The 12041-nt window shown below is 36.7% G+C and overlaps 1 protein-coding gene across 2 annotated transcripts in view; it reads right to left on the minus strand.

The window, feature by feature from the left end:
• Positions 1-12041, minus strand: part of LOC149543330 (protein serine/threonine kinase) — a 228814-nt gene that overhangs the window by 27343 nt on the left and 189430 nt on the right. For both annotated transcript variants that reach the window (XR_016355617.1, XM_089798158.1), the window contains exon 13: positions 10897-11207. Coding sequence is in view for 1 of the 2 variants with exons in the window: in XM_089798158.1 (XP_089654284.1) it covers positions 10897-11207 (311 nt within the window). In the remaining variant the exon portion in view is untranslated. The remainder of the gene's footprint in view (positions 1-10896; positions 11208-12041) is intronic.

Genomic DNA, 12041 nt, shown 5'->3' on the forward strand with positions numbered 1-12041 from the left:
AAGGATCTTGGATTTAAGTTTTTTGTCCAGGATTAGGTACACCCACCTTGGCCTTGCAGAGCCAGAAGCACAGAGGATCTAGATTGAATTGATTGATCCTGTCAAGTTGGCCTTAACCGGTTGGATATCCCAGCATCAAGCAGGCAAGGCTCGTAGGATTCCAATTTGCAATTTTGGGAACCAATAGTATGACCATTAAATTGCAGGAAAAGAGCATGTAAAAAGTAGATATATTTGGTGCACAAAGAACATAATTTCACAATACCAAACCCTTAAGCAAATATCACACAATAACAAGAATATAATTACCCAATTCCCTTAGAAAAAAGAACCGCCTATTGCAAACCCGAATACAATGCCCAACAGTAGATTAAATTGGGCTCCAACTCAAATTTTTCAATCACCAAATTCTTTAGGAATGAACTACACCTCAACCACAGTCGCCATAGTAAGAGGAAGCACCACAAAACTCAATTCAAACCACTATACTACAGCAATGGAATTGAATTCACAACCTCAAAAATCCTCACTAGAAACAATAAAAGAAAATAAGCAATTGGATGATCTATTTGCTTCATGAAGCCACCTTTTATAATGCACTTGGCTTCATCCACACAACATTAATGAGAAGCTTCTATTAAATTCTTTTATTAAATAACTTTTCTGGCACATGACTTCATGAAGACACTTTTCACTTAAGAGGCTTCAATTGTTAAATATAACAATTCCTTGCACTTTTATATTTAATACTTGTGCTTAGGCTTATAATTAATTAATAAATGGCCCCTTCCAATGATGACTCAACCCTCAACTTAAGTGAAACTATAAAGTTAAAATATAAGTTTAGAATAAGCAATTTAATGATTTAATAATAATTTGGCCACTAAAATAATAATAACTCCGAAAACACTTATCCTTTAATATGTAGTTTGAAATAGGAGTCGCTCCTATTATTTCTCCATGTGACCAAATGCAATTTCCAAATATAAAAAAGGGTCCCTCTAAATTATTGTCCAACTTGCCATAAATAGTAGGTGCATGAAACTAAGCCCAAATGAAGTTGAATCTGAGTCAAAAAAAGGCCAAACTAGAACATATTGAATCTTGAAGAGGACAAGAACCTCCCATAGCCAAGCGTCTACCTCAAAAGATCCTCTCTATCAGCAATAATTAGCCTACGAGGATCACAATAATAGGCTAATCCCTCAAACTTTGATGGTGGCAAAAATGGGGGCATTACAACGGAGCAAAAACCCACTGAACAACATACTTTCAAAATCTATGGAGGGTTTGGCGAGATACACACTCAAAATCATCCTCTCAAGAGCCAAATAACTCCACAACAAAGTCCTTTAACCATTAGTATTAGACTAAAAGGGCATAGTAATAGGCTAAATCCATTGACTTTGATACTTGCTCAAATTGGGGACATTACAGAGAGTCGACACATGACCCATAGTCTAGAAATGAGGCATCATAATTTGATATTACATGTACCACAAGAGGAGGAGAATTAGGAAGATATTGATGCTCTTATCAGCCTTTTCCTTAAGAAAGATGAGAAAAACAAAAAGAAGAAATGATTTTAAAAAAATGCTCTTTGATAAACCTTGTTTGATAGACTTTGTTGGATAATGAAAGAACATTGTTTTAAGTAATTATCTATGAATGTTGAATATTTATATTGATTTTTATTTCATGTTAATGAATATTGTTATGTATTTTTGAAGTCTTGATTAGTATTGCATATTAATGAATTTTATATCATATTAATGAATGTTGTGTGATTGTATTGATTGAATGCTATAGTTCATAAATGGATAAATGAATGAATGAAGTATGAATTTAGATTGATGTTAGCAAGAAAGAAGTAAGGCCAAATGAGCTTCCACCTTCATGTGGTTGGCCTTATTAAGTAGAGAATATTAAAGTATTCTTGAAACCAAGTGAAGCTCAAACTAACATACCTTCATTAATTAATCAATTTCATTCGTTGTAGGTCTAAAATGATGCGATGATAATCTATGGTATAGGTATGAATCTCTTCAGGAAGATTAGGTACTCAATCTTCTAGCTTCAACAACTTTACCACTTGAAGCCCACCCACCCATGGGCCCAAACACCCTAAAGATCTAACTCTCTAGTAGGAAGAGTGTAGAGAACTGTAGCATATAACTTGGTCAAAATGTGTCCCTTCATGATAGTCTTCTAATTATTGGGATCAACAACCACCCCAATCTTGTGGATCGAATGAATGATATGATGAGACCAAGTGGGAGGGAAACTCGTGCAAACCACCTAGTTGAAGAGATCCAAAATATAGGGAACCAGGATGGGGAACCCAAGATTAAGGACCTCATCTTGGAATCCTTCCACAACTACTGCTCTGCTACTAATGTTTTTTATTGCTTCCTTGATATTCGTGTGAGTAAATAAGTGGTAATGGTGAAAGGGATGACCTAGAAGGGAAGTCAGTTGGGGATATTAGAGAGCTCGATTGTATGAGAGACCACAAGATTGTGGTCTAGCTTGAGAGGGAGGTGGGAGAAGTAAGGCAAGAGAGTGCACCAAAAGGAGCAAATAAGAGAGGCTATAAGGGTTCTCCTACATTAAGAAATGAAAGAGTGTTTCTTGCAGAAAATGAAGTTTTCAGCCGTGGGAAGGAGGGGTGTTGGGCGATGAAGTTGGGTGCAACCTCCTATGGAACTCCTTTCTATCAATATCCTACCAATTTTTCATAGGGTAATTATTTCTCAATCTAGTTGGGATAAGCGACTATGTGGTGGAGTGGGGGATCGAAGGCATGGAAGCCTCCCAAAGGGGAGAGAAGAGGTGGTCAAACATGGAGTCTGCACACTCCAAAGAGGAGAAAAGGGGGTCACAAGAGAGGAATTGCCAAAAATGGAAACTAAAGAGATCTGGATCATAGTTGTCAAAGTGAAAGAGGTTACGGCTGGGGGGGAGGGGGGGACAAATGAAGGACTAGAGAGAAAGGCAGAGGACAACATGCGCAACCAAAGGGATAATGGAAACAAAGAAGTGGTGAATAGAAGGAAGGAACGACTAGCTAGAATGGACTTAGTTGACCATAGTGGCCCCATTACTATGGGGTCTACAAGTGAAAAGATGGGAGCCAAAGAAGCAATCCAACCCATTTAGGATCACCAAGTCGGAAGCATCACTAAACTAAAAAAGATGATGTACGTAGTTTGTAAGGGGGCCAACAATATTATCAGAAGATCTCTAGAGCTCCAAAGAAGTAGGACCAATATCCCTGATAGAAAAGGAGTCAATCACCTTTGTATGGATGCTATGGAGAGGAGTTTGAGTACAAGAATTGAAGTCCCCCAGAATAAGGATATCGCCGCCTGACGAGAATTGAGCTATACTATCCTGTACATCAATGAAGGGATCCCCAACATGGCCATTATAAATGGCACATGGAGCAGCAACCAGAGGAAAGTAGCACACAACAATGTAAAGGTCCTTGAAATGGGAAATTGCATGGTAAATCCGAACCTACAGGCATTGGGTCAAAGGATCTGAGTAAACCATATAACTTTGCCCCCAGAGACAATCATTGATAAGACAAGTAATCTAACCAGAACCACGAACACCACCCAACAATCTAGTCTCACTACAAAAAGCTAAAATCCACTGAAAGCTTGTAAAACCGGGACGAGGGCGAGTTGAAATCTCATGGGTCCCTGTGAGGAAAACAAGATTTGAGGAATCAAGAGCATCATGAAGTAACCCAATGAAAACCAAATGGTCCCAGTACCATTCCAACACTTCACCTGTAGTATTGTATTGACTCTACTCTTGACAGGCCCTTGTATGGCGAGAATCATTTAGACACATCGGTTGAAGGACGAGATTCCCATCTAGATGATAGCCCAGTTCCCTTCCCGTCTAGAAACTACAACAAGATCCCTAGAATGCTTAACTTCAATAACTTGTGATTTCATGAGGTCTTCATCCAGATAGACCTTTGAGGGAAGTGAGAACCTTCTCTTGGCTTTGAGAGCCTAGAGTTTGTCTACTGCGGTAAGAAAGCACAAAAACAATGTCAAGTCGTTGCCAACCCAAGCACAACAAGAATGATGCCACTGATATTGAGTTGTCCACTAAGAAAAGATTGCCTAGCCGAGATCCAATCAGTGGTAAACCGAGAACATTGAGGTTCGTCCCTCTCACTCTTCGGGTCCTCTCTTTAGTGATCTTAGATTAGACAAGCTTCTCAATGCCAACAACAAGAGGGTTGTTGCTATTATTGGAGACCTATGCCCAACTTTTGATGTGTTTCTCTATTTCAAATTTCACTAAGTCTTGTAGGTTGACCGATTTCGATTACTAACTTGAGTTCAAGGATATCATCCTTGACTATAGAGTTTACAAAGTTGGATTGAACTATCTTTTGCGATTAGTATTCTCCACCATAACCACTATGACTTTATTTGTAAGCATTTGTTGAGAGGGATGCATTCTCATACTCGACCATCCCAAATCTATCCAACAAGTCTAAAATGACACTATCAGATTTCTAAACATAAGTTGGGAAGGCCGTCACTAAAGAAGAGGATCCTATGGTGTTTCCATGGGGGAAGCATCTACAAGACCATAGGTTGCAAAAATAATAGGCACACCCACAAGGAAGAGAACACCAAGAACCAAAAGGAAACAACAATGCTACCAAGGGTCCGCAGAAATGTTGAAGAAGCCACAAGTCACATCATAGGAACCGGGAGCAACTTGCAGAAATACACAAAAGCATAACAATCATAGAAATGGTGACACAACGAACACCCAAGAGAGGCACAAACAAACAAAACTAGGAGAGAGCAGACACAAAAACACAACCAAAAATCAAAATGAGAGTGCAAAGACAATTCGTATTACAACCAAAGGCAAGGAAACCAACCAAAAGTAGTCGCAAGTCCAACAAAAGCAATAAGAAAGTAGATTGCGAAGACCAGAGATCAAGCAGATCACACCGGATACCAAGGAAACTAGACAAAAGAAGTTGGGGGCCGAACAAAAATGCAAACCCAAATAATGAGCAAGCAAGTTGTGGTAAAACGATGGACGAACCACAAGAAAGCAAAGGACAAACCAAAGGAAAACTAGGCCTAGCCAAAGCTGAGCTGATGAACGACAACAATGAGGGAAGCTTACAACTACAAGAAAACACAAGGAAAGTCATTCACATGGATGAACTAAGTCACGAGGAATGCAATCATATAATGCAGTGACAAAAGGGAGTCGTCAAGAATAAATGCAATATGAAGAAATGCCACACTTACATGGAGAGACCTCTTCAAGTCTTCATTCTACATTACCTCCATCTAGTAGTGGTACTACAAGTGAGACCCTTGGACCTCTAATTCGTAAAAAGGAATTCACACTAGATTCCAGTTTTGTTGTCCAGCCATCGCTTGAGAGCATGTTGAATAAGGAGAAGCTTGAGGCTACAAAATGGCATTGGGAGGTTTTTTTTCTACAAACACCTTATATTCAATGCAGCCAGCAACATACTTATTATTTTGATTTCTATGTCTTATTTTTCTTGCTTTCAAGACTCAAGAATATGCCACATTGATTATATTGATTTTTAATGTTTAAAGCAAAACTTAGTAGTATACTTATTTTGTTTATTTAATTTGTTCTAGGTCTCCTTATTGGCAAATTGATATAGATGTTGTTACTATTTGTGGTGTGCAATTCAGAGTACCTAATGATGAGGAGCTTTAGAAGTCCTCGTTTGACCCGAAAGGTGGCTGATGTAAAAATTGCAATTGATAAACAACGTAACATATGGAGGAAGGGTTGCACTATTGTGATTGCTGGTTGGACTAATAGAAGAAATAGAACACTTCTGAATTTTTTTGTCTCCTCATCAAGTAATTGTACACAATACAACTTGTACATAGAAGTTAATACTTACTAGTAGTGAACTATTGATTTATTGATTAAGTTTTTCATTATGATTATACTATATTGTTATTTTATCTTAGATGCCATAGTGTATTTGAAATCAATTGATGCTTTAGGGGGAAAAAATTCAAAGTATCTTTGAGAGGTATTGGAGGAAGTGTTGAAAGATGCAAGTGAGAAGAATGTGGTACATATAGTCATGAATAAGGCAGCAAATATGTTTCTGTAGGTAACTTTTTATGGAGAGGCATTCTGACTTGTTTTGGATCCCTTGTGTTGCTCATTGCATTGACGTCATGTTGGAGGATCTTGGTAAATTTCCCCAGATAAAAACATGTGTAGAGCAAGGAAGGAGTATTTAAAAAATTCATAAACAATCATACTTGGGTCCTCAACATTATGAGGCAATACATAAATTAAAAGGATTTGTCTCCTTCAAGGCTCACCCAATTTTTATCAAGTTGCAATCCTTGCTTCAGTCCAAGGCCAATTTGAAATGCATGTTTGTTTGGGAGGAGTGGACAAAATAATCATATGTGAAGACAAATATAGGAAGTGAGACGAATGATAAGATTTTTTATGAAAGTGGCTTTTGGCAACTGACCAAGGAGATTGTGCATGTAATTTTCCTTTTTGTCCTCATTTCCACTTAATTTCATCTATTTTTTCATACTTGTTTATGTTCATTGTTCATTTTTAAAAGTAAAATTTAAAATATTAAGCTTAATGTTTCAAGTTCAACTTTCACAATAATTGCAATTCATAGAGCTTCTTGTTGTTCTCCGACGAATTGTTGACTGAGAGAAGTGCTTAATGGGATACATTTATGAAGGCGTGGATAGGGTGAAAGAGGCCATTAGATCTTTTTATGTAGGGAATTGGAATAAATATGGTTCCATATGGGATGTCATTGTTCGATGTGGCACAACTTACTTCACATGCCCACTACCTTAATTTGGCATTCCAATATAGCCCAAGTTTCAAGGTTGATGATGGTGTGTGAAGTGAGCTATATGATGTTGTAGAGAGAGTGTCACCTAATGAAACAATTGGAGCAAATCTAGTCCGTGAGATAGAAATGTATAAGAAGGCACACAGAGACTTGTTCTCGTGAGACTTATGCAAGAAAAATCGGACACTACTTATGCCAGTTAAAAATCTATGATTCTATGTTCTAATTCTATTACCATTTAACATTGATAAAGTCAAAGTCATAGAATTGATTTTTAAATTTCCTTGATTCAAATGCACATCAACGGATGTTTTGTACCATGTTGCCAAATCTACAGAGGATTGCACTTCGTATCTTGAGCCAATCATGTGGTGCTTCACAATGCTAACACAATCGAAGTTTGTTCAAGCATATACACTTGAAGGAGTGCAACAAGTTAACAATGAAAAGGTTGAATGATCTTGTGTTTGTTTATTACAACCTTTGCCTTTGTGATGGATAGATCTTGGGCACTAACACATGTCCTATCACATTAGAGAAGGTTGATCCACAAGCAAAGTGCAACACTGAGATTGATGATCGTGTCTTCAGCGATGAAGAGTTGGAGTGAGTTGATAAAGTGGATTGAGCGGAAGGGGCAGTAGAATTGGCACCCAAGGAGACTAGAGTGCGAGAAGACCCAATGGAGGTCCCTAAGCCTAAGCGTGAGGGATCTGACTCTGAGGATGATGAGGATGTCACTGAGGTCGATTCCCAAACACAAGGAGAGTAGATGGCTGTAGAATCTTCTATGACCTATCTAAGGCATACTCGTAGGAAGACATAGGCTGCTATGAACCTTAGTCTTCTAGGCTCTAGCTTTTATTTGGATATATGTTTTCAACTTTTGATTCCATGGATTTCATATTCCATGAATATTGTCGACATTAGACAATGACATTATTTATATTTCTAATGTGTTATTAAATTTTTTCCTTCAAAAATTCACATTTATATTAATGTGATCTATGTGAACTTGTGTATGTATGCAAAGTAGCTTCTATTTATCTCAATTGTTGTGTATTTGATGTTAATTAACTAAATGATGCATGAAAAAAGCTTTAAAACCTTAAAAATCTTTGAATTTCTTGGTTTTTTCAATTTGCTAAGTTTGAGTCTAAGCCCAAACCTAGCTTGTCATGTCTGAGGTGAGTCTAAGTCTTCTAACTATGCTTCAAATAGACAAGCATCCATGGAAATGCCACTTTTTGAAACAAATAAGGGTAACAAAAGATGGAGGAGAAAAGGAAGCCTCAAAAGCAAAAAAATAAGGACTTGACACCATATCTCTCACTCAATTAACATTTGGTTGAAGTCAGATCCTCTATCATACATCTTTGCAAAGAGTCAAAAGAACCGGCAAAGAAAATTATCGAACACCATGTTCCCATACTCGGAGTACACAACAGTGGATCGGGAATTTTGTGACAAAGAAAATCTAAGTCGAACATTAAAGGAAATCAATGTGGCACAAGAGCATAGTTTTGAGTTAAGAGTACATCAAGCTGACTAATATATCTGATTGTGAGAATGTGATGAGCCTTCTCAAGACAATAACATCTTTGGGCACAAAACAATTAATCAGATCAAGTATTAATTCTGATTTGAAAGAAAATTGTCTTCCAAAGTAGGTTGTACTTTGGAAACATTATTCCATATACCAGCCTATATAGAAGAAGCAATGCTCAAAAAAACAGGTTGTATGGGTCAAGGAAGTGGGGCCAAAAAGTGTTGTATGAGATGTTGGTTGAATTGTACGAGATAAGGAATTTTTTCTCTAAAGAGTCGTATAGGTTGCTAAGAATGTCATTCAGGTTCAACAATCAAATTCCTCAAAGTGTCATACAGGTTACTGAGAAAATTGTATGAGTTCCTGAGAGTATTATATGGGTTGCCAAGAAGACTGTACAAGTTGTTGAGAGTATTGTGAAGCTTGCTAAGAATAATGTGTGGGTTCAATCATCAATCTTTGCTAGTGTCATATGCATGCAAACATATCACCATGTGCCCAATTCACACCTATAAACGGGTTGTACGGAACGAAAACTTGCTTGCCCATTTTTTCTTATAGATCATATGTTACAAGTTGCACATGTTATACGAGCTACCTTTGTCATACGGGTCTACATGATCACATCATACAGAGTATTGTGCTAATGTTGGACCATGTTTTGCAATATGCAACTACACATGCAGTATGAGCTACTTCTATCACACGGATCTACATCTTGATCATTTTGTATGGAGTAGTGTAACCTAAATTTGCATTGCTATTGTTGTTGTTGTTTGATGTATGAAATCCCACAAAATCGCATCCATCAACTTGGTTCTACAGAGTAAATAGGAAAATTTTGGCTTTTATGTACAATATTTGGGAGCTCCACATCAAGCGGTACCTAGCAGCAGGGCACTACGTAAAATCTCTATTTTTTGGCCTCTTCAACATTACTCCTAGACCCTCAAAAAGTCACCAAAGAGATGCGAGATGGAGTTTTGAAGATGAACCCCCAAACCCCTGCAAGGGCGCTGCCCCTTGACCCACTGGAGATACTACCCCTTGACCCTGTTGGGGGTGTTTCCCCTAGACCCCCATTTTATCATCTGGAGTACACTACAACTTTGAGTTTGTGCAGTGCTAGATATCATCCACACACTTGACATTAGTTTTCTTAGATACTACTTGATATGTACTCGTCACTTGGAAGACAACTTTTTTTTGGGAGGATGTTGTAGTGAGCATAAAATCTCTATTGTTATGCTTGATAATATTGGTTATCCAGCAATGTATTGATTATCCATTATCACTCTTGGGTAGTTGTCATGTCACATAGTTGTGTTCCTCTTGGCAACCATCAATCCTCTAAATATGTCATGTACTACCAAGGAAAGTGGTATGGTATCATCAGGTAAATTGTAATCCTTGGCTGACCATCTCTGGTCTTCCTCTCTATAATGTATTCATAAGCTAATAAAGATATATTTTACTCCTATATCTGGTATGCACTGCCATCTGTATTGTTATTCCATGTATGTAAATTACTAAGTATAGCAGTAAACAAGGTTCTAATATAAGATATACAACAGTTTAAATTAGATTCTCTACATGCCTTTCCTTCATGAAAGCCACGGACCTTTAACTATGACTTTATTGATAATAATAATATTTTTGCTTATATTTTTCCATGTGTTCAATACTAAAGCATCTAGCAAAGAACATTTCTTTCTTAATGAAGATAAAGCTACATGACAGAATGAACATAAAAAATACTTCAAATATTGACTCACTACCATTATGTATCCAACCCTGATCATTCTTACAAAGTATCATATTATAATTACTTTGGAATAGAACTTATTTGATCTTGAACCTGCAATTATTTGTAATAATTTGACTAAAGTTTGTCAGGAACAATAAGAATTTGAACACTTATTATGATAATGTGCATATGGATAAACAGGTTTGTTCAAACCAAAGACTTTCATGATAAGGATGGTGGGAATTCAAGTTGCTCTTCAGAAACAATATTTGAACAGTAATCCCTCTTTATTGACAAAGTACTAAACTTCTTGAGAACACTAAATAAATATCATTTCATCTATTGTAAGAGATTTTACTGTAAAGACAATAACATGTGCAGACATTATCATATTTCTTTTGCAATAAATTGCATTGCAGATTCTTGTTGCAACTTCATATCTTTTTTCAACTGTTTGATTAAATTTGATACTTCAAATGACTTATCTTTCTACTACAAATAAAATTACCACATCTTGTGGTTCCTTGACAATTATGTTTCCTTCAAAGTTCTAATGCTACACTACAAGAAGGCCAGAATGGAGATTACAAGCAAACAATTGTTTAAACCCCAGAAATATATTCTAGGTTCCTTTGTGAAATTCTAATAGAAACACAAAAAAGTATGCAAAAAGTTAAAAACAAAATCTTAGAAAACCAGAAAAAATCACCTCACCTTAAGTAGCCATTACCAGTGCCAGCAACAAGCTTTTCTTCCACATCCATGCAATGAATGCAAGTGTACAAACTTCCATGAAATCCAGCAGATAGCATCCCTCCAGATAAAGTTGTAGCATTTACACCAGTTCCCAGTTCAGCAGTTTCCCTAGGCATTGCAGGCAAGATAGATCCAACAGAAGAAGAAATTTCTGAATTTTCAGAAAATGTTGAAACACATTTTCCAGTCTGACTACTCCAAATATGAACAGTTCCATCACAAGAAGCTATTCTTTCACATCCCGGCAAAATGCAGATATCATTGACAACCTAATAATCCCACAATTAGACAAGAATTCAAAACTCACTTTGCTAGTATCAGTTGAAAGCAAAGATTTTGGAAACAAGTGCATCAAGAATAACAGTCCAAGATTAAAATATGTTTTTAGACAGTAGACTTAATAATTAAGCAAGAAGCGCAAAGCAACCTCAGAGGTGGCTTTGAATGGAAAGGATTGAATCTAGAAAAGCATGACATAGTTTTAAAATGGTCAATTTTACAAGCCTCTAAAAACAAGGTTCCAAATAACTAGAGAAACAACTTCCTATATGACAATCAGAAACATTCATGAGCTTTCCCTGCTCTGTCAGTGATAACAAATTTCAAATCTGGGGACATCATTATTTCTTCAAGATTTTCCTATTTTTTATTGAAGGACGAATTATGGATTTATTTTTTTACAGCGTTGTTTATTTATTGGTTCTTATTTCATAGACTAAGTTAGCAATTCTTCTCAGAATCCTCCGGATGCAGAATCCAATGCGAACAAATTCTGGATTTGTCTAGATGCCTTGATATCATATAAATTTTGAAATATCTTGAATTTTGATAGAGGATTAAGTATCATAGTCATGCTATCAAATGATTTTTTTTTGTATATTTCTTGCATTTCTTTGGATATATTATATATGAATTTCCTCCTACATTCGCATCCAAAAAAAAAAATCCCTGCATCTCGTATCCGCTTCCAGAGTCCACATCCGAATCAATAACTTAGTTAATAGAAACCAAAAATCCTTTTCCTATTAAATGGGCATGCGCATGAATCCATTGACTTAGTTTGCTTCCTTGTAGAAATCGATATAATTTCTTTCTTTCTTGGC

The sequence above is a fragment of the Cupressus sempervirens genome, chromosome 8 (assembly GCF_028749045.1).
Source record: "Cupressus sempervirens isolate cs-2001-9-10 chromosome 8, ASM2874904v1, whole genome shotgun sequence".
In the NCBI taxonomy this organism is placed as follows: Eukaryota; Viridiplantae; Streptophyta; class Pinopsida; order Cupressales; family Cupressaceae; genus Cupressus; species Cupressus sempervirens.